The following is a 24,198-nucleotide window of genomic DNA, read 5'->3' on the forward strand; positions in this document are numbered from 1 at the left end:
ATACGGAACAGTAGAGAATTGGATTGGTTTTAACTACATAGCTAGAAACCACTGCAGATTCCACATTCCTGGTGCACACGTTGATTTTTGTCACACAAGTGAATACAAAAATATATGATGAAGAACTGTAGATGAGTATAACATCCCAAGACCTCTACAGCTTACTGTGATCTTTGCTAATATAAAACACAGATCACAATTTTTATATCCTTTTCTTGATTATGATCATAATAATAATGATATTTAATACTATTAGCAGTTGTAAGACTATAACAGTAATCTTAAATGACTCTGTTTCTTTTAGAAATTCAAATTATTTTCATAGGGAATGGAAGCATCTGGTTTTCTTTTTTATAAGCTCCACATCCAGCAGTTCTTAGGCACCTGAGAACTCCCAATAATGTTCGAGTGCCTCAGATTGAACTCAGGGTCTCAGTCATTTGAATATCTCCCGAGGCCCTGGAAAAGTCACATTTAACTGTCTTATAGACATTTGTTTCCTTACAATTTTTAAAAATTTTTTTGTTTTGTTTTGTTTTATGGTCATAGCCAGCAGTGCTCAGGTCTTACTTCAGGCTCTGTGTTCAAGGATCAATCCTGGCAGGGTTATAGGGTGTCAGGAATTGAGCTTGGGTCAACCACATGCACACTAAGCATCCTACCTGCTGTGCTGTCAATGGCCCTGCAGATTAAATTTTGTTCTGGTGATTGCATTGTTCATCAGTATAAAAATGTTGAGCTGGGGTTTATATGTCAAAGCAGGCACTTTGGAAGATACAGAGGAAAGGAGAGGGCTGTGAAGACAAGTAGGTCAGACTTTGTGCTGGGTGTTTTAATATCTTGTTCTCATGCAGCTTTCCTAAAGATTAGGTGAGGAGCGCAACACTGTAATTTCCAAGTCATAAATTAAGCAGACAGAGACTCTGGGATGTTCAGTCATTTCCCCAGGTCACAAGCTGTACACTGAACCTGCAATGGAATCTCAACTCTATCTGTGAAGCTCAAGTAGTCCCCGCTGACAAGCCACTAGCCAGAGGCCACTGTTGTCAACCTCTTACTTAAAAGAACTTGTGCATGACAGAAATGAATCACTTTAAATGCCTCACAAACAGAGCAGATTTCTCCTGACACAACAGTTAAATTACTTGAAACTTGGTCTTCCCTAAACTTTTGACATTGTGTACTTAGATGGAAATATAAGTGCAGATTTGTTATCCGTATGGACATTTCAAAGAGTTTTAGAATGTGCTGTTTTTGCTTGACACCATAGTACAAGAAAAAGTAGTTTCTCATCTAAAAAGCATGTAAAATGCCCTTCAAAAAAGTCATTGTGCTCAACCACCTTCTTCAGTTGCTTATCTTTGACATAGGAGATGGTTATTTCTGATCAAGGTAAAATAAAGATCAAAGTCTTAAAAAATATGGATCTGTATTGCAAACCATAATTCCTAAGAGGAGAGAGTGAAAGGGAAAAGGGGAGAGAGGGAAGGAGAGAGAGAGAGAAAGAGAGAGAGCCACTGCCATTGGGTGGCAGGAGAGAAACTGGTGATGTGGTAGGAAATGTGCGTTGGTGGAGGATGGGTATTGGAACATTGTATGATCGAAACCCGCCATGAACAGCTCTGTAACTGTGTATCTCATGGTGATTCAATAAAATAAAATAAATAGCAAAAAAATAAAATATGGATTAAAGGCATGAAAAACATACCTGTGAATCTTAGACATTAATAGCTTCAGAATTTTGAGGTTAGATCAGTGGTCAGGTTCAAATTAATTGTGATGTATTTGTTTGACAAATACATTTGCTTCTGTCTACTAATCCTGTAACTAATCTAGTAAAACTAGAAAACATGGCCCCAATTTTTCAACTCTACACTAGCACAGCGGTAGGGCATTTGCCTTGCACACGGCCGGCTCGGCAAGCCTGGTTCAGTTCCTCCACCTCTCTCGGAGAGCCCAGCAAGCGACCGAGAGTATCTCACCCGTGTTCTATATGCTCAAACACAGTAACAAGTCTCACAGTGGAGATGTTACTGGACCTGATCGAGCAAATCAATGAACAACGGGAGGACAGTGCTGGACAGTATACTTTATCTGCTTTTAGTCTAGCACAGGAGACAGCAGTGACTACAAACCAAGGTCTGTTTGGTGGTGTGGGAGGGAGTTTCAATTCAAAGTGGACCCACTGCAGAGGAGGTCGGGAAGAGCCCTATGGAGAAGGGGCTCTTACGCTAAGTTATTTCTAACCTGGACATATAACTTGGCATTCAGTGTTGATTCACTTCTTTTTCTTGCACCTACAGGCAACATTGCCACTAACCCACAGTGTGGATCTGCAGTGGCTGGTGGAGTGGAACGCGGTCCTGGTCAACAGCCATTATGATGTGAAGAGCCCTTCCCATGTTTGGATATTTGCCCAGTCTGTCAAAGACCCTTGGGTTCTCTGTCTTTTCAGCTTTCTCCGGCAGGAAAACTTGCCCAAGCACTGCCCCACCGCCCTCAGCTACGCCTGGCCCTATGCCTTCACTCGGCTCCAGTCAGTCATGCCACTTGTGGATCCAAAGTAAGCCTTCTCTACGACTTCCTGTTTGTCTTTGTCACTGTAGCCCAGGGCCTCATACATGCATTCTCATCTTCTGTGAGAATTGGATATTACATCCTTCCTAGTTTTGTAACGTTCTAATTCAGAATTCTTAGCACCGAGTAAGAACAAATTCAAAGATCTTATGTAAAGCCAGTGGAGTTTAGGAGGAGGGGCATGCTGGATAATTAATACGCTTATCTGCTACAAGATCTCAGGCCCTGACTGATGAAAAAGAACCTTAAAGTCTCTTCTAGTCAACTTCCCCTGGCTGGAGCTATAGTACAGTGGGTAAAGCATTTGCCTTGCACACCGCCGACCTGGGTTCGATTCCTCTGTCCCTGTCGGAGAGCCTGGCAAGCTACCGAGAGTATCCCACCCGCACAGCAGAGCCTGGCAAGCTCCCCATGGCATATTCAGTATGACAAAAACAAGTCTCACAATGGAGACATTCCTGGTGCCCGCTCGAGCAAATCGATGAACAACAGGAGGACAGTGCTCCAGTGCTAGTCAACTTCCCATCCAACACAGACAGCTCTTGACAACAGACACTTTCGAGATACACATATTCAACCCCATTTGGACAGTTCCTGTAGTTTTTATTTATTCAGTGACATTTAAAATCCAGCAATTAGTTCCCTTTTCATTTTGTTACTCTGTTTCTAGTAGTCCAATTAATGCCAAGAAGACCAGCACTGCCGGCAGTGGAGACAACTATGTGACCTTGTGGAGAAACTACCTTATTCTCTGTTTTGGAGTTGCCAAACCCAGTATTATGAGTCCAGGCCACTTAAGAGCTTCCACTCCAGAAATAATGGCGACCACCCCTGATGGTACAGTGAGCTACGATAACAAGGTGACATGACATGCTTCAGAAGAATTATTCTGTAAGGTTTTTTTTTAGCTTGTTTGTCTAGCACTCACAGTGCCAATTGCACTGTGCCTGCCATCTGGAGTATATGGGATCAGATTTTCATCCTACACATTTCTAAATTCCATTGAGCATTTACGTGAATAATTTATTATTCCTTCCTGACAAGTGGGAAGCCGAAGATAAAGAAGAATTAAGAAGCGTGCTTACAGTCATAGTGACTTGTATTTATTAGTGCCCTAAGGTTTGCTATTCCTACCCAACATACCACATTTCTCTCATTCCTCACAAGTGTTTACCTTCAAAACACATCTGCATTTAGTGATGCTTTTAACCAAGGTTTTGTAGATTTAGATGTTTTCTGAAAATAAAATGAAACAATTATAATAAAAGTGTTTTATAGTATTTGTATCCCAGGTGAAATATGTATTTGTGGTGCCATATTGAATTTTATGGGTTGTATTTTTTTATGGAATGATGGCAGTGCCTTGTGATACGGTTCAGTATTTTGAAACTGTTACAATGGAATTATCGTTTTATTTTTAAAAGCATTATCATGTGACTTCTTTTTCACTTCTTATCAACTTGTTTCAGGCCATAGGTACCCCATCGGTGGGAGTTCTGTTAAAGCAATTGGTGCCTTTGATGAGACTAGAGGGCATTGAAATCACAGAGTCCTTAGTTTTAGGATTTGGAAGAACAAATTCCCTTGTTTTCAGGTACAGTACTCTTAATAGCTGTTCTCAATTATATATGCTACTAGTATCATATTTCCTGTTTTATTTGTTTTTATTTTTCACGGGGATTTAACCCAGGGTTCAATATACGCAAGACAAGGCTCTACCAATGAGTGTAGTTTCTGTTTGAAGGTCAAGCTGAGTTTGCATATTGGAATGTATCAGGAGAATTTATAAGCTTTCACAATCTCCTCTATGCCCCCTTTGGTTGATGTGTGTATAATAATCATCATTCCTTACTACTGCCTCATTTTTAACTGTTGATGCGTTTGATTTTACCTTTCAAGTGTTTTCTTACCTACATGCTTCGTTTACCTATTAGTGAAGAAATTCAGGGGGTAATTGCCAGTTAACTGAACTGCTCAGGGTCTTAACCTCAAATTAATGAAGTTTCTCACCAGCCGGTTGTACAGACTCCCAGACATTGAGCATTGATGTAATTTTTCAGGTGCATTTCATTAAATAAGTTGATCTTTCTAAAAGGCATTTTAGCTGCCTTAGTAGAACCAGCCAATCTTAAACTTCCTAGCATTCATATTCATTTCAATCTTTAATCAAATAACCAATAACATTCCATCTGAGAGTGTTGAAGCCTTTTGACAGAGTAATCATAAACATGAGTTAGGATTGCGTCTGATGACTTTAGCTAAGCCGTAAAAGTCTACAAGGTCAGTAAAATCTTAAGCAAATTTTTTATGCAAATGCAGAAAAGTCTCTTAGTATCTATGATATGCTCTATTTTAAAAATAAACTGAATAAGATTAGCTTTTTCTTGTATACAATTAGTCTGTTCTTTCAAAGAGACATTGTAAGTTCAGACAACATGATTGTCAGCTAACAAATGTTGTACTGCTTATTAAGACAAACCATTATAGAGAAATGGTCAAAGAAAATAACAAAAACAAATGCTGAAATTATTTAAGATTCTTTCTCTAGAACTCAAGACTCTTTGTCTGTCCCGCCCTCTCAGTACTCCAAAACTAGGTAATACTAGGATTACAGCATTATGGGGCTAGAATATATAATGTCTTTGAACATTAGTTTTCTCACCTAGAAAATTAGTGTAATGAAAATAAGTTATATCTTTCAATAAAAACTATTGCATTATTATAGAATTTATCTCAGATTTATTGAGAATTAAATATAATAATGCACATAGGAAATAATTGTTGAATGGTTGTTGTATGATGGAAGAGATCATTATATTATTTCCATTTTTTGATGAAGAAGTTTTATTATCTGTATTGGAAAAATCTAGGCTGGAAAACAGGTTTTTCAATGTCTCATTGCAAAATGCCATGGAGTTTACCCTTCTGTCTTAGGATTCCCTAGATGGAGATGTCTAATAATACAGATGTTATGCCAGAAAATACAAGGTTTTTAGACAGTACAGAAGACTGTAGATAGAATGTACAGTGACAAACTAGATCACATAATATGTCTATTTTAATATCATACATACTTAAAAGTTATTTCTTAAAGAATGAATGCCATGTGGGACCAGAGCAATAGTACAGTGGGTAAGGTGCTTGCTTTGCATGTGGCCAATCTGGACTTGATCCCTGGCATTGATATGGTCCCTCAAGCACATGAAAGTGATTCCTGAGTGCAGTGCTTGGAGTAAGTCCAAAATACTGCCAGGTTCAGCCCCAAATCTAACAAACCAAAAAATACTTATTATGAGACTAGAGAAGTGGGAATAGGTAAATTATACAGGTAATATAAAATATATATTGATATAACCTATGTTTTAATTCTACTACACAGAGAGAAAGTTTCCGTGGAAGTCTCCCACACTATTTGTCATCATTTATATCTTTTTAAGTGGAGGGGTCCCCTAAGAAGTGCTTTCAGAGCTCCAGGGTCACTCCCTGGGATTCTCAGCTATCAGAGCCGAACAGTTGAATCCTAGGACCCCAGGAACTGAATTTTTCTTATGTTTACGGATTCAATTTCTTTTCAAAATATTATTTTGTTATTAGAAAAGGTTTTTTTCCATAGACATTTCTAGAGCATTACATCAAAATCAAATAAACAAATGTACTAAACCACATTGTGTGTGGTATTGGGTTAAAAATAATAATACATAAAAAAGAATAATGATACAGAGTTTAGGCCAATAAACTTTCCCCATTTCACCACATAATTTGGAAACTAGAGAGGCCAAAGAAATTTGTCCTGTAAGATGCAAAGTGAAAAGAGTAGATGATATAGTACTGAATGAATATATTCACAACAAGTTTGTTATCAATAATAATGAATTTCAAATGCTGACTTTTTTTTTCCATAGAGAATTGGTAGAAGAACTTCATCCATTAATGAAAGAAGCTCTGGAACGAAGACCAGAGGTAAGATTTTTATTTAAATAATTAACAGCTGTTTTATTTTTTAAGTGTTATTAATTTAAATTAAACCCAGGAGTTTCCTTCTTCCAAACACAAATATTGCAACATACTTTTAACAGTGAAGCTCATTGTTTTCAGCTTTTTCATTATTTTTCCATCTTTATTACTTAATATTGTATGATTCCCATTTAAGTATATTTCATATGGGCCAGAGAGATAATATAGTAGGTAGGACACTTACCTTGCACTTGACTGGCCCAAATTCAATCTTCAGTACCATATATTGTCTGCCTAACAGTGCCGTAAATGATCCCAGAGTATAGACCCAAGAGTAAGCCCCAAGACCACGGCCCAAAAACAAAAAAAAAGAAGAAGAAAAGAATCACAGACATTTTAAAATAGTTATGCCCTAAACTTAAGAATGCAAAGCAATATCTATACCCATGTCTGCCTTAAGCTAGTTAATTTTTTTGCAGATTTGAATCTGTTAGATTTGGGTGGTTAATCTTTTTTAATTTATAAAGAATTGAATATTTAATAGTATTGTTTTTTCTGGATATCAAGGATTTTCTCAACATTGTCTTCCCTGAAGCAACTCTGAAAAGGATTAACAATGTAGCAAAACAAAAAGAATTTAGAATAAAATTTAAAAGAATATAAACTACATACAAATTTAAAAGAATATAGACTACGTATAGCATATAAACTACAAACAGGAAATAGCAGAAATGTAGTAGTTTAAGCAAAAAGATGTTTACCTTTTTACTCAATGAACGGCATTGGGGGGTTAGTAGTTTCACTTCAAGAACATGTTCTAGATGGTTCAGACTTTCAGGAAAAGTTAGGCCTCTAGGAAATGAAGGTCATTAGTTCAATCAACAGTTCCACCTAATTATCTCCTTGTGATCGGTTTTTTTAATACCCTATAACAAGTATTCTTTCTAATGATTTCTAACTGGAAGAAAGTAAAATACTTTCCCTTTTGATATTGAAAATGACAAACTATGAAATTTTAATAAAATTTTGGGGGGTAAAGGTGGAGGGTCAGTTTTAATAAAGTTTTATTAAAGTTTCAAAATGCCATTACTAAGATTTCTTGAAATTTGTTACTGTTGTTTTGTCCACTATAAATGCTTTACTCTCTTTCTATGTAGAACAAGAAACGCCGAGAACGAAGAGATTTGTTACGACTACAGCTACTTAGAATTTTTGAACTTCTAGCTGATGCTGGCGTGATAAGTGACAGGTAGGGTCAAAATTCTATTTTGTTCATCTCTCCTTACCAAACTGGTTGTCTCTGACTCCCCCCCCTTTCTTTTTAATATATTACCTTTAACTTTTACCCCCCAAATCCAGAAATGAATATTGTCAGTATGGGCTTTTTTTTTAATTGCATTTTTAATTGCATTTTCAGAGCAAGCAGGTCAAGTAGGTCAAGAATTAGTATATAATTTCTTACAGTGAATATTATTCTTCATGAAATCTATACTACATTGACAAACCCCCAAATCGTTTATTTCTTTTTCATTCCAGCACAAATGGAGCGTTAGAACGTGATACATTAGCACTTGGAGCTTTGTTCTTAGAATATGTGGACCTCACCCGCATGCTTCTAGAAGCTGAAAATGACAAAGAAGTTGAAATTCTTAAAGATATCCGGGCGCATTTTAGTGCGATGGTTGCCAACCTGATCCAGTGTGTTCCAGGTACAGTAATGCATCACTAAAAATTATCTTTCATGCTTGAGAAGTCATTTGGTCTTCATGACTGCACCCCTTCTCCAATCCTGTACCTATCTGCATACATTTCTAGGATGAAACTGCTTACCTGTTGTTGAACTACATGAAAATACTCATGAAAAAATATTGCAGTCATTCAACAAAGAGTTGGAATGGGAATAATAGGAAGTAAATTTGGCTTGTGCTTGTCTTTATTTCTAGTCTTCGTTTTTGTTCTCATCTAAATATGAGTCTTTGTGATTTCCATAGGAAGGAAGTTAGTTTTTCGGGGGAGCATTTACAGAGCTTCATTTATTCGTTCTCATTCTTGTTTTCCTTTTTGGTTGGGGGGCCTTATCCTGCGGTGATCAGGGCTAATTCCTGGCCTTGCTCAGGGATCACTCTTGGCAGTGCTCAGGGGACTGTATGGGGTTCTGCTGATCGAACCCAGGTCAGCCACGTGTGAGGCAAGCACCATACATACTGTACTATCTCTCCAGCCCTTCATTGACTCATTCTCAGCTACATTCCTGCTTCTTTTTCTCTCTAAACAGTACATTGTGGAAAAATCCTGGATAGCTAATGAAATTGTACTAGGAGATTATTTTTTTTCAACAGTCAAGTATAAACAAAATATTTTCCTCTTAATCTAAAGAATACAAATAACTGAAAAATTGGATATAAATGTTCTTAGCTAATGGAGCCTGGAGTTATGGCTAAGTCGGAGAGTCAGTACCTTCCAGGAATGAATCTAAGAGTTCAGTCTCCAATATCACCTCACATAATCCCAATGGCACGACCGTTTGCTCCCCAGCACCAGAACATTAATTAAAAATCACTGTATCACTGTCATCCCGTTGTTTATTGATTTACTCGAGCAGGCACTAGTAACGCCTTCATTCGTCCCAGCCCTGAGACTTTAACAGCCTCTCCTTACTCGTCCTTCCCAGTGCTGCCATACTGGAGGCTCTTTCAGGGTCAGGGGAATGAGACCCGTTATTGTTACTGTTTTTGGCATATTGAATATGCCATGGGGAGCTTGCCAGGCTCTGCTGTGTGGGCAGGATACTCTCAGTAGCTTGCCGGGTTGCTATAACTGAAGGTTTTGAACATAATTACAAAAACCTGCAACTCAACTATTCCTACATTTTTTTTATTATTTTGATGTTCTCTAAGCCTCTTAACAATCCTTTTCATCTTCATTGCCATAGATTAACTTTGACTTGACTTTATCAGTTAAAGTATGTTAGCTTAAAAGACAGTCTATAACATACACACTCACACACACACACACACACACACACACACATCTATATATATTTCTTGTTGAGATGGTAGGGGGGTGGACCACACCTGACTCTGTGCTCAGGGAGTACTCCTGGTGGTGCTTAGGGAACTGTATTCAGTGCCAAGGTTCAAATACAGGCCTTACCTCCATAGTATCTCCCCAGCCTCTACACCTTATATTTTATCAGGTGTTTAAAAAAAAAACAGCAGTAAAGAGATATTTGATATGTTAGTTTTCAGGCAGTGACTTAAAAAACAGTGTCTGTGAGTCCATTTTCTCTCTCTACTTCCTTCTCTGAGACAAGCTTTGGCTCAAATAAGAAAACCAAGAATAGGACTAGAAAGATAGTACATCAGGGAGGGCATTTGCCTTATATGCGGCTGACCCAGGTTTTATCCGCAGCATCCCATATGGTTCCCCAAGCACTGCCAGGAGTAATTCCTGAGCACAGAGCCAGGAGTAACCCCTGAGCATCCCTGGGTGTGACCCAAAAAGAAGAAAAAAAAAGCCTTAAAAAAAGAAAGAAAAACAAGAATATACACATAGAAAAAATATGTATTTAATTTTTAAGAACAAGTCTCATTGTCTATGAAAACTTGAGACTAGAGAGATGGTGCTGTGAGTATGGTGTTTGCCTTGCACACAATAGACCTTCACTTGACCCTCAGTGCTTCATATGGTCCCCTGGGCAGAGTCAGGAGTAATCCCTGAATGCAGCCAGGTATGGCCCCCAAACAAAAGCAAAACAGAATAAAACTTGGCTTAGGAAATGAAATTACTCCTTTCTCCAAATTTAATAGTCATATATGATAGTGAAAAATTATATTTACTATATTTTTCAGTTCAGTAGTTTCTTAACTCTTTTTTTCTCTCTAGTTCACCATAGAAGATTTCTCTTCCCCCAGCAAAGCCTGAGGCACCATCTTTTCATCTTATTTAGCCAATGGGCAGGACCCTTCAGCATTATGTTCACTCCTTTGGACCGTTACAGTGATAGGAACCATCAGATTACAAGATACCAGTATTGTGCTTTAAAGGTACGTCATTTAACTTCACTGACTTACTAGTCAGATCAATAATCTCTTGCTTTCAGCTGATAACTGTGTCTGTAAAATAATGTTCAAATAGATAAGATAGGGCCAGAGTGATAATATAGGGGTTAGGACTTTTGCCTTACATATGGCCACCCAGATTTGATCCCAGGCGTCCCATATCATACCCTGCTAGGAGTGATTCCTAAGTGCAGAGCCAGGAGTAACTCTTGAGCATTGCCTGTGTGGCCCAAAAGCCAAAAAACATTTAAGAATAAAATAAGATGATATTACAAAATATGAGTGCACATGAAAAAAGTCAAATGAACATAGTTGTATATAAATACAGAAGCTAATTTTAAATTGCTCACATATGAGCATCTTTGTATTTATACAAAGTAAATATTTACTCAAGTAAATATTGGCTAATTATTTTAAATGCCACTGTTATTCAATATTTCTCATATACAGAACTGTAGTTATTATGTACTTACTCTTAAAGTAGTTGCCGGTTAACTTTCAAGCTAAATAATAATAATAATAATAATGTTACCTCAAGATCAAACATACCAAGAAGTACTTTCCACTTTTCATCTCCTGGCCAAGAAAACTTCTGGAAAAACTTCCACACTACTGAAACTGTTCAAAATTTTTAGAATGATGATTCCTTTTATTTCAACATCCTTTAGAAAATTAAAATTTATATTCACTTAGTCAAAGCAGAAGTTGTTGATTTGAGAATGACTTTTATCTCAAAGGATATCACTTAAACTTTTGCCACCATAGGCCTTAAAACCTGCTGACTACAAGGATAATCAAGAGTTGTCCTATATATGTAGGGAGGCCCAAAGGACCAAAGGACCCAACCTAGAAATGTGCCTGTTAAGGGGACAGGTGGGGGTAGGAGGGACCTGAGGGCATTGGTAGAGGGAAGTTGACAGTGGTGGTGGGATTGGTCTGGGAACATCAGATACTTGAAACTGTTATGAACAACTTTTTTTCTCTTTGGGTCACACCCAGCAATACACAGGGTTACTCCTGGCTTTGCAGTCAGGAATTACTCCTGGCAGTGCTCGGGGGACCATATGGGATGCTGGGACCTACCCACTGTACTCTCACTCTAGCCCCTGTTATGAACAGCTTTGTAAATCATGATGACTAAAAGATTTTTTAAGTCTAAAATTTGGTTTGTTTTTTGTTTTAACTGAATCACCATGAGATACATAGTTAGAAAGCTGTTCATGATTTGGTTTCAATCATACAATGTTCCAACACTGGTCCCTTCTTCACCAGTGTACATTTAAAGGTTTTTTTTTCAAAGATCTCTCCTCTTACCTTCCTGTATACCCCATACCATGTCAAATGAAGTAAAGCTTATTATTCTTCATTTTCTTCACTTTATCTGCAGAGATCAAAATGATCTATTTTCCTCTTTTCTCTAATCTATCCTTTTAAACCATGGGTCAAATATTTGTGAAGGTGCATTTGTCAAGTGTATTTCAAATCAAAATTCAAAATCTCTATTTATAACAGAATTCATTCACTTGAAATCCCCAAATGAAAATGGATGTTAAATGCCATTAAATGGCTATTTTGTTTAGAGCATCTGCTTTGTCATCATATGCAGATTATAAAATTGCATGTCCACAAAAATCACATTTATGTGTTGTATAAAAAGATTCAAAATTTTGGATTTCTTTTTATTGAGCAAAATCAATGTTATTTGCTTATGTGAAATAATATTTGTTTCACAATATAATGGAAATAACTACTCGAATAGTACCTTTGGCATGCAATGACACAGGAACCTCACTCACTGTTAATGGGGTTGTGACCCTGTCCAGTCTTTGCTTGAGGAGGGATTAAAGACAGTGGAGGAAGGATTTTGCCTGCCATTCTGGGGATGGGTGTGGTGCCATGACATTGTGCCTATAGTTTAAATCTTAAGATTATCAGGAATCCTGTTACTTCTAATAAACTGAGAGTCCTCATTGTTTATAAAGGTGGTGGTTGTGGTTTATAAAGCCAGTTTCCTCCCGTTAGACTATTTAGGTTTTGTTCCCACATTTGTGTTTTATTATCAGGCAATGTCAGCAGTGTTGTGTTGTGGCCCCGTGTTTGACAACGTAGGACTCTCTCCAGATGGGTACCTGTATAAGTGGCTGGACAACATTCTGGCTTGTCAAGATTTACGAGTAAGTACTACTCTCAAATGCATTGTTTTTAGATGTTTTGGGTGGTCTGCCTCAGTTGGGCAATGGTTGTTCACAGCATGATCTTTTATACACATCCATCTCAAATATATTTGTTTATCCATCTCAAATATGTATGTTTATGTATTGCTCCAGTTAAACTGTGGTATGTCAGGTCATTACATTAATAATTGTTATGCAGTTACAATTGGCACTTGTAGAGCACTTTGCCTTGCATGTGACAGACCCAGGTTTGATCTTCAGCATTCCCTATGGTCTCCTGAGCCATACTAGGAGCAACTTCTGAGCACAGAGTCAGGAGTAACCCCTGAGCACCAGAAGATGTAGCCCAAAGAACAAAAAAAAAAAAGAAGAAGAAAGGAAGAAATGTACTGCATTCTGCAATCACAGTAAATTTTAGTAGTCAATAGTAACGAAGTAATTACAAAATGTACTTTCAGATACCCATTGGGTAAAAAAACTGAAAAATAGTGTTTAAGACTGATGTCAGTTTTTATTGTTTATGTGACCAAGGCAAAAAAATACTGCTTTCTTCTTAATAATAGAAATTCTTTATTTGATAAACCCATATGTGCTCTGTTACAAACAACAAAACCAAGAAGTCTTCATAGGAAAATTTGGGTTGTGTTGCTGTTGTTGATGTTGTTTCGGAGGCAGACATAGCCAGCAGAGCTCAGGGGCCACTGCAGTGACTCCAGCAAATACTTAGAGGCCACCTCCTGGCGCTGCTCACATGCCTCAGGATTTTTGGAATCTGAGCTTACAGCCTCATGTGGAGAATGTGTCCTATCATTTAGGCCACATCTACTGTCCCAAACTTGAATCATTCTAAGAAATGTCATCCTCTCCATAGCACTGTAAAAAAAAAAGACTCAAAATATTGATTTTGTACTTTGGGAGGATTTTTTTTTGTGAAAAATAGTGTAACTGGTGCTCAGGGACCACTCCTGGTGCTGCTAAGGTGACCGGGCAGTGCCTGGGATTAAACCTGCATGGAAAGCAAGTGCTCTAGATCATTGAGCCGTTTCCTGGCCCCTCAGATCTTGGGGTTATTTATTTATATTGACTTTGTCTTATTTTTTAAAAAATTACCATAATTCAGGTAGTATGTGTACGGTGGTGTTGGCATTCACGGCCTTGGTATATGCAGTTACCCCTAAGAACTGTTAAGTTTATATTGCTGAGGTGAGAATTGTCATAAGTGGCCCCTATTTTAAAAACATGAAATTTTAGAGAGAGAGTAGATGTCTGTCCTGCATGCAGTCAGTCCAGTTCAAACCCTCGCATTATATACAGTCCCCCAAACCCCACCAAGAAGGATCCCTGAGCATAGAGTCAGGAGTAAGCCCTGAGCACTGCCAGGTGTGACCCCCAAACAGAAACAAACAAAAATGAATTTTTTAAAAAATTAAAAATGAGTAGGCCCTATTTGAAGGAGTTAGTCAGAGTTAGTTTAGATGCTCAATTTTCCCATTAAGCATTGTACTTTCCAGCAGAGAAATTCGCAGGATATAAGTAACTCAAGATGAGTGCGCACTCTCCACTGGTTGCTCCAGAGGGGCTCCCACATCCAGAATATTCTCTTCGACCCTTCGAGCTGTCTTCCTGCCCCCTCATTTTAATTGGTCTGACTAGACTGGATTTTCTTTCTTTCCCTAGAATAATCTGTCTTTAACCATGGGTAATTATTTGCTTTTCTTCCTATATTCAGGTTCATCAACTTGGCTGTGAAGTTGTCGTCTTGCTATTGGAACTTAACCCTGACCAAATAAATCTGTTCAATTGGGCAATCGATCGATGCTACACAGGTTCCTACCAGCTGGCATCAGGCTGCTTCAAAGCCATAGCAACTGTGTGTGGAAGCAGGTAGGAATCATCTGTGGCAAATACAAATAGGACGACTCCTCGTGGTCTAATTAATTGGGAGTCGCCTGCTTTGCAGTGATCTGAGAGGAATGAATTCTATGGGAATACAAAAATGTATTTCTCATAGACTTCCTCGAAGTCTGTGAATACAGTAATTTTTATTATTCAATCAACAATATTTCTATCACTAGTAGTGAAATATTAGAACAGAATGTGAAAATCATAAAAAGATACATTAATTTTTTTCTAAGACTGGAGAGATAGTGCAGAAGGTAAGACGCTAGCCATGAAAGCAGCCCCATCCAGGTGTCGGAGCCCTGGTGCCCCATATGGTCCCCTGAGCACCACCAAGAGTGATCCCTGAGCAGAGAGCCATGAGTAAGCTCTGAGCACAGCCAGATGTTCCATCTTCCAAATACATTTTTTTCTAGGTATATTTGTAATAGGTGTAAGCTAATTGATCATCTTATAACCAAATTAAACCCAGGATGCCATCTAAAAATGTTAAATCCCCCATGTCCAAAATTCAGAAAGGAAGAAAAGAAAAATGTAGCACCCAAGATTTCATAGAATGAATTTATAAAATCTCTGGCTTGTGATATAAATTAATCATTGAATAAAGTCATAGGCATTATAATTCATTGAGTGAAATAATTTCATAGCTAAGATAAAAGGGTTAATGAAGAGTTCCCAACTGCATGAGCTATACCCTAGAAATCTTATGTACTAGGAATTGAGAGAACTGAGTTAAAATGTATTCTTTGGGTGGCAGGGGGGATATGCTGGGGCTGCTTCCTGGGAGTGCTTGATGCTTGATTCCTGGCTCTGTGTTCAGGGATCACTCCTACCAGGCTTGCGGGTTCATATGGATGCCAGGAATTGAATTTGGGTGAGTCACGTGCAAGTCAAGGGCCCTCCCTGCTCTAATCTCTCTCCAGCTCCAAGTTCAAATTTATTCTTGGAAAGACTCATAGCTGTTGATTTCCCACTTAGTTAGATGTATTTTGAGTAGCTCACTTGAGCTACTAAATGAAGGGAGTAAAAGTGAATTCAGTCTAAATTCCAACCTATTATGGTTCTAAATTGAAAAGAATAGAATATCAAAGGGTATTACTTTTAATTAATATTACTTTCAATAAAGCCTTCATGACCATGTCTCTATTTAGAGACATATTCTCTTTAAAATGTTTATATCTATTAGGGTAGTAGGTAACTTTTCATGTCTAAAACTTCCTTTAATCTTTGTAATGGAACTTTTGTATATACTTCAATAGCACAGGAATATAATTCAACTCTGATTTTACATCATTTCTTATTGCTAGCATTACCAACGAATATTTAAACCTATATAATATGTTTTCCAAGGAATGCATAGAGTTAAGGGCTGGAGCGATAGCACAGCGGTAAGGCATTTGCCTTGCACGCAGCCAACATGGCCGACCCGAGTTCGATTCCTCCGCCCCTCTCGGAGAGCCCGGCAAGCTACCAAGAGTATTTGATATGCCAGACACAGTAACAACAAAGTCTCCAATGGAGACGTTACTGGGCCCGCTCGAGCAAATCGACGATCAACGGGAGGGCCTTTACCTTTTTACCTTTACTTAAAAATCTTAGGGCTGGAGTGATAGCACAACGGTAGGGCGTTTGCCTTGCACGCAGCCAACATGGCCGACCCGAGTTCGATTCCTCCGCCCCTCTCGGAGAGCCCGGCAAGCTACCGAGAGTATCTCGCCCGCGCGGCAGAGCCTGGCAAGCTCCCCGTGACGTATTCGATATGCCAAACACAGTAACAACAAAGTCTCCAATGGAGACGTTACTGGGCCTGCTCGAGCAAATCGACGAACAACAGGAGGGCCTTTACCTTTACCTTTTATATAGTATGTTACCAAATAGCTTTTTTTGCAAAAATCTTATATTCACATTTTTAATTCTAAAAATAAATTTATGTTGATGTGATTCTGATTCTTAAAATATATTTCAAATCTTTACTTTGATCCTGTATTCTTTTGGCAAGAATAGAAATTATCTCTCTTGGGATTAGAGAGATAGTACAGCGGGTAAGGCTGAGCTGGGTTCAATACCCAGCACCTCATGTGGACCCCCAATCCCTGTCAACCGTGATCCCTGAGTGCAGAGCCAAGAGTCAGCCTTTAGCATTGCTGAGTGTGGTATGCGCCCCCACCCCAACCACCACCACCCAAAAAAAAAAAAGTTCCTCTTTTCTGCCCTTCTCCACTGAACTTGTCCTCACCAAATTTATTTTATTTCATAGTCAGCTCATAAATTACCGCACTGCATTCCACCGAATAAATCTAGTTATTTCCCCCTGTAGCACTGTAGCACTCCCATTGTTCATCTATTTGCTCGAGTGGGCACCAGTAACATCTCACAACAAATTGCGAGACTTGTTGTTACTGTGTTTGGCAAATCGCATACGCCACGGGTAGCTTGCCAGGCTTTGCCGTGCGGGCGAGATACTCTCGGTAGCTTGCCGGGCTCTCCCAAGAGGGGCGGAGGAATCGAACTTGGGTTGGCCGGGTGAGGCAAATACCCTACCCACTGTGCTTTCACTCCAGCCCAGAAATCGCTCCATTTCCCCCTGAGGAGCACAAAATCATGCTTTTTTAATTTAGCCATATAATCCTGATACCACATCTTAATTTTAATGTCTAGTTACAAAAACATTAAGTAATAAAACTCTCTATTTTTCAAGTTGAATTTTTTAAGTATCACCCTAAATTTGTGATTACTTACACAAATGTTACATGTTGATTTATCTTCACAGTTTGTGTTTGTTCTGAAGGAAGGTTAAACTAGGGTGCCCCCAGGTCATGGCCTTCACCTGGCTGCCTATGGTCCTTTAGATTTCTGTCATTTCTTGCCACAGGGCAAGAAACTTCAGAATTTAAAGTTTCAACTGTGGCCTACATTTGGTCTCTCTGTCCATAAATTCCTAGCCTAGACAAGGCTCTAGATTTACTTAAGCAATCTTAGCACTAATTTTTTCCCTTCTTCTTTGTTATTGGCCACACCTGGCAATGCTCAGGGCATACTCTGGGCTCTGGGTGCAGGAATCACTGCAGATGAGACTCAAATACCAAATGAGATGCTGGGGCTGAACACAGGTCAGCCATGTCCTTATTTGCTATTCTTATCTCTCCAGTCCTGTTTCTGTTTCTTTATCTCAAAACCAGTTGTAATAGCCTTTTAGTGTTTTGTTTTCTGCAAATTTTGCCTTTCATAAAACACTTGTGAAATACACTTTTCTAAAAGTTGTATATATGAACAAATCATTTTCTAAAGCAAGTTCTCACTATATGCCACTTTCATCTTATAGTATGATCCCCTTTTTTAAGCAAATAGGAATGATTCTATGCCCAATTTATCTTGGTAAATTTTTGAGTTTATAAGTAGGTTTATTAATTCAAGGAACTTCTTACAAATTACATCAGTAGGGAACAGATTAGAAAATTGAGAGTGAGGTTAAAAGGCTTTCACAATTTTAAGTCAAGGGAGATCATATACTTTGTATTAGAAGTGTAGGCCATTTCTAATCATTAGCCTAGCTTAACAGAATTCTCTTCACATTCAAATACTTAAGAATTTTATTGTTTTCACTCGTGCCCTCTACTAAAATACTACTAAAATATGTCTGATCTATATTTTTAATCAGAAGATGAAAGTTCTTTTTTATAACTTTGTTACATTTATTTTTCTGTTGTTTTTATGTTTTACCTTCACTTTGTAATCCTTTCCTAATTTAAATCAGATTCAGCAATCTGGAAATTTTAGACATTAGTAGCCAGTATGCAAAGGAATAGCAATGATCCATTTCTGAGAAGACAAGTGAAGCTAATGAGTTACAAATCCCAGTTGGTGAATCATGCGTGCACCATTGGTATGTCAAATGGAGCGTCTCTTTAGAGCCCAGAGCATACATATTTGTCCTCTGGAGACCATCCCAAATTCTAATTTTAACTCTGGCTCTAATCAGGCTTCACTCTTGAATAAGTTATTACAAATGTTTCCTCTTTTATAAAATGGGGGGTCGTTTAGATCTTGGATAAGTTCTAAACAAAATCAATATCTTAATCTAAAGACATAGGAAACCCCCTTTAAGCCTTACAATTATCATTGGTTTTTAGAAGTCAGACTACAAGATCATCCTCTCATTCGATGAGTAATATTTGTTTCTATTCAGAATACTTAGTTTTTCTGAGCTTTGTCATTTGGTTGTAGATAAGCTGGAACTAGTGAGTATTTCCTGAATTCCTCAAGATCTTCTCAACTGAGAAAATGGTCATAAGATCTTCTTTCACAATAATAACATTTACTTTTCCTATTTGTTTGGCCATTTGATTTTTATTCTAAATGATTATACCTGTCTATTTTTAGCCTTTCTACTGCCTGAAATGGATATTAAATCCTGAAAAATATAAGATTCTATTTCTAAGCCTATTTGAGACATCGAAGTACAGATTATTTCCTTTGTGCTTTCTCTCCATTGAGATATTTCTAACCTTTTCTCTCAGTTTATTTCATTTTCTGTCCCTATGTTTTTTTGTTTGATGTTAATTTTTTTTATGTTGCTCCAACACAAATTCCACAGCTCAGTCTTAATACAATTCCCTCATTTCATGGTAGAATGCAGCCCTGCATACAAGGAGGCTTTGTACCAACCCTTTCGTGCCTTTAAATTTCCAGTGATCCAGCAGTATTTTTTTGTGTGAGTGTGTCTGGGAGGGGAGGAGGTTTGATATCACCTCTGTTATCACCCCCATATCAGAGAGAGATATGGAGGAAAGGCACCTCTACACTATGAGGCACCTAAGAAAATTTGCTTTTTACTTGTATAGTCAGAAAGGTCTGTTTCCAGATAATGCAGTTCTAAGAGCTCCAAATTAGGCTGGCTTTGGAATGTACTGTTGTGGGCTGTCTAGACTGATAGCTGTGTGGATAAGTACATGAATACTTTTGAGTGAGAGATATCAGCATGGAGTCTAGACACCACCCCTCTTATCTGATCACAGGAAAGATTATAGTAAAAGCCATGACACCATCACTAGCACAAAGTAAGCACATCTGAACATAAATGGTGCCCATCCTGCATCACTCTCCTCTCAGCCATCCTCTGGGGAGCTTTTCCCGATTTCCCATTTGAACCATCAATCTCTCATGCATTTTGTTGATCAAATAAAATCAAAAGCTTAATCAAATTTTTCTCTTAGATTTTTTTAAATTCTCTTCGCTCTTACTAAATTTTACATTTGTACTATTTATTTCACATAATTTTTCATGTATTGGCACTGAATTATTTATAATATAATTTTAATTTACATACTAGAAAAAGTAGTTTTTTAAAAAAGTTTTTTACTTAAATAAATTTATCATTGTTTTGCAATTTTGTGGAATTTCGAATTAGCTTTGTTTATCTATCTTTATAAAGGTATCACTATCTCCATAGTTTAAAAAAAAAATCTCTCCCATATGTGAGATTAAAAAAAAATAGTAAGGGAACAACATGGTTAAAGCTATTAGAACTGAAGAATAGAATACTACTGGAGGAATGCAGTATCCATCTTTTTATTATCCTGTCATTTCTTTCACTTGGTCTTCTCCACAGATTCTTTCCTTTCCCCAAGGAGTAGAGACAAGGGCCAGGAGGATTGCTCCGCGGTTTGGAAAAGCCTGCCTCATATGCTGGGGGGAAAGGCATTAGGCATGGAGAAGGGACCACCAAGTCAGTGATGGTTGGAGGGATCGCTTGGGATGAGAGATGCGTGCTGGAAGTAGACTAAGGACCGAACATGATGGCCTCTCAGTATCTGTATTGCAAACAATGATGCCCAAAAGTAGAGAGAGAGTAAGAATGAAGGTGTCTGTCACAGAGGCAAGGGGGTGAGATGGGATGGGGGTGACAGAAGGGATACTGGGAACATTGGTGGTGGAAAATGTGCACTGATGGAGGGATGGGTGCTGGATCATTGTATGAATGAAACTCAATCATGAAAGCTTTGTAACTGTATCTCATAGTGATTCAATTAAAAAATTAAAAACAAGGTACAGTGTTTCATTATTGACATCCTTCAAAATATTCCTCTCTCCCTAGAAGACTCCCCATACTACCCTAATATCTCCTGCTGCTGCTTCAAAGCACCGCTTACTTATTTCCTCCTTTAAAAAAAATAACTTCCCTTACCCCAGTCTCAAGCACTGTTTCCAGTTAGCACACCTTGTCAATAGCTGTAAATTTTGTCTCACAAATTAAACTGTAAGCTTCTCTTCAAGGTAGGGATCAGTATTACTAACTTATTATCATTAGTACTTTACAATTGTTCTACTGTATACTTGGTGTTTGATCACTTAAGTGGATTGAATGAAACTATTTAATCAGGTGGCTGGAGAGGTAATAACAAAAAAAAAACCAACAAAAATAACAGCAAATAAAATATTAAAGTCATTTATCCTTTCCATTGTGTTGGTTTTCAATAAGAGATCTTGCATTAGAATCTATCTTAATTTAGTAAGCAATTTTCATTTGTGCTTATCGTGTGGGGCAATATTATATTTCAAACAAGGATAGAGCTATTCTCTGTCATCTAATAATAAAGATCAAAGAAAAGGCAAAAATATTAGCCAAATGGCCATAAGAGTATCATTAGCAAATGTGATTGAGATTAGTGTACCTTCTAACATTTTATTCGCTAATTATTCATTAAGATTACTAGTGAGACTCTCTTATAAACCATGCTGTATTGTTGTTCTGTGTTTTTCAGGAACTATCCCTTTGACATAGTGACATTGTTGAACCTGGTTTTATTCAAGGCCTCTGACACCAACAGAGAGATTTATGAAATCTCCATGCAGCTCATGCAGGCACGTACCATTCACTTAACTCGAAATTTTTATCCTTGAGCACAGAAAATAGAAGTGGTATTTGCTCACATTGCTGAAATTCATTTCTGTATTACTGCAAATCACTTGCAATGAGAAGAGTGAAAAATAGTTATATTATTTTCTGTAAACCTAGAAATTCACTGTTGCTTTACGTATAGCACTATACTAAAATATGCATTTATTGTGTCTGTTACTATAGTGTTACTATATAAATCTGTATTAAATATAAATTTCAATGTATGTTTCTTCCATTTCTTGTGCTCCTCTCTACAGATCCTGGAAGCAAAACTGTTCGTTTACTCGAAGAAAGTTTCTGAGCAAAGACCTGGCAGTATTCTCTATGGTACCCATGGCCCACTGCCACCCCTCTACAGCGTGTCACTAACCCTTCTGTCCTGTGAACTGTCCAGGATGTACCCCGAGCTCACTCTTCCACTTTTCTCAGGTACCATCAAATAGTCATCAATGACCTGTGTCAATGTGATCATTGCTGCTGTGATTCATTGTTAAAACTTTGGTGTGAATGGAATACTATGCAGCTGTCAGGAGAGATGAAGTCATGATCTTTGCTTATAAATGGACAGACATGGAGAGTATCATGCTAAGTGAAATGAGTCAGAAAGAGAGGGACAGACACAGTAGAACTGCACTCATTTGTGGAGTATGAAACAACATAACATGAGGCTGACACCTAAGGACAGTAGATACATGGGACAGATAGATTGCTCCATCGCTGGAAGCCTGCCTCATGAGCAAAGGGGAGAAGGCAGTTGGAATAGAGAAGGGATGAATCGGTCAAGATGGGAGAAAGGTGCAGAAAATAGATAAAGGACCAAACATGATGGCCTCTCAGGGTCTGTATTGCAAACCATAATACCCAAAAGTAGAGAGAGATTATGGGGAATCATGTCTGTCATGGAGGCAGGGGGAGGGTGGGAAAGGGGGGGTATACCAGGGATATTGGTGGTAGCGAATGTGCACTGGTGGAGGGATGGGTGTTTGATCATTGTGTGATTGTAACCCAAACATGAAAGTTTGGAACTATCTCACAGTGATTCAATAAAATTTAAAAAAAAGAAATATGCATCTGAAAAAAAAACTTTGATGTAACATTTTAGTCAAAATTATTGATGATCTGTAAATTTTTTTTTATTGTTTGTTCGGTTTTTTGTTTTGTTTTAATAATTTATTTATTTATTGAATCACTGTGGGAAAAGTTACAGAGCTTTCAGGTTTAGGTCTCAGTCATGTAAATATCAAACACATTTCCCTTTACCAATACTTATTTTTAACCGCGAACCCCAATAGAACCCCACCTCCCACCCCTCCCACTTCCTGTGAGGCAGATGAGTTCTAGTTAACACTCTATCTACTTTGACTAGATTCATTGTTTCGATAAAAGATGCACCATTATTATTTAGAGTTTATGACCCCCCCCCAAATCAGACATGCTGAAAGAGCATTGTGAAATGGTTTGCTTTCTACAGCTGGGTTTTAAGAATTAAATGATGTTTTAGATTTCTGCTATTTTACTTATTAACCCTGGAAGTATTTCTACTAAAAGTTAGATAATTAAGAGATTGGTTTCTGTGCTCTGGAGTCGTGGCCGTGCCGGAGAGCCGCTCGTGGGGGGCAACTGGTGACCTCGGTAGGGCGTAGAGGACGGACCCGAAACGCCCCCCTTCCCATGAGGTCCCTGCCGCCCCCACCCCCGGCTCAGACCTGCTGTCCACAAGGCTCCCGTGCGGCCGCCATCCTTCTTTCCAGAGAGGAGGGGGCGAATGGAGCAACACCCTTTCCCCTCCAGGCAGGCATGCTGGCGCAGTTTAACACATAGTCCATTTGCTTTTCTGCTCCAAGCGGCTGGTTTTCTGTGCTAAGTCCTTGTGTTGCCGTGGCCGTGCCGGAGAGCCGCTCGTGGGGGGCAACTGGTGACCTCGGTAGGGCGTGGAGGACAGACCCGGAATGCCCCCCTTCCCATGAGGTCCCTGCCGCCCCCATCCCCGGCTCAGACCTGCTGTCCACAAGGCTCCCGTGCGGCCGCCAGATGATCTGTAAATTTGTAGATAAAAAGTACTTATAGGATTAAGTCCAGTTACATAAAAAGTAAATTCTAAAATATCTGAAAACATAAAATAATGTATTTCTCTAAAACTATAAAACATAGGTTTAATATAAAGATGCTTATATTATCAAAATAAATTCTTCATAAATTATATATGGTCAATTTCCCAAAGAAATTTAATATAGGAGGTTTAACACTAATACATGTAAACTGCTGCATGTTTTTCATTGGTAGGGATGATTACTTGTAGCTTGTGTTTCTACATATGTAAGTTGTTGAAGGTTTTATTTGGGACACATCTTTAGAAGTAATCTTCATGAATAATTTTGTGGAAATCAATTTTTAAAGAAGTTTTTGTCCATATGCTCTTTGCCTATGATCACTTAGTACTTTGCCTAGATAATGACTTTGTCTTTTAAGTTCATCCTCCTTTTCCATTTCCATTACACCTCTCTTAGTTCAAATTCTCATCAGATCCTTTTGCCTCTAACTCCCCCTCACTACAACCGATTCTCCATCTGCAATTCATCCTCTATACGAAGTCAAATATATTCACTTCCTAACTCAAAATTCTCTATCTAGTTCT

At 38.2% G+C, this 24,198-nt stretch overlaps 1 protein-coding gene across 4 annotated transcripts in view; it reads left to right on the plus strand.

Moving 5' to 3' along the window:
• FRY (FRY microtubule binding protein) overlaps positions 1-24,198 on the plus strand; it is a 381,871-nt gene that overhangs the window by 263,556 nt on the left and 94,117 nt on the right. For all 4 annotated transcript variants that reach the window (XM_056110039.1, XM_056110037.1, XM_056110038.1 and 1 more), the window contains exons 21-31: positions 2,304-2,563; positions 3,248-3,437; positions 4,047-4,171; positions 6,480-6,537; positions 7,689-7,780; positions 8,068-8,240; positions 10,417-10,577; positions 12,656-12,766; positions 14,496-14,650; positions 21,427-21,526; positions 21,821-21,992. In XM_056110039.1, coding sequence (XP_055966014.1) covers positions 2,304-2,563; positions 3,248-3,437; positions 4,047-4,171; positions 6,480-6,537; positions 7,689-7,780; positions 8,068-8,240; positions 10,417-10,577; positions 12,656-12,766; positions 14,496-14,650; positions 21,427-21,526; positions 21,821-21,992 — 1,597 coding nt within the window. The remainder of the gene's footprint in view (positions 1-2,303; positions 2,564-3,247; positions 3,438-4,046; positions 4,172-6,479; positions 6,538-7,688; positions 7,781-8,067; positions 8,241-10,416; positions 10,578-12,655; positions 12,767-14,495; positions 14,651-21,426; positions 21,527-21,820; positions 21,993-24,198) is intronic.

This window comes from Sorex fumeus, unplaced genomic scaffold (assembly GCF_029834395.1).
Source record: "Sorex fumeus unplaced genomic scaffold, SorFum_2.1 ptg000008l, whole genome shotgun sequence".
NCBI lineage: Eukaryota > Metazoa > Chordata > Mammalia > Eulipotyphla > Soricidae > Sorex > Sorex fumeus.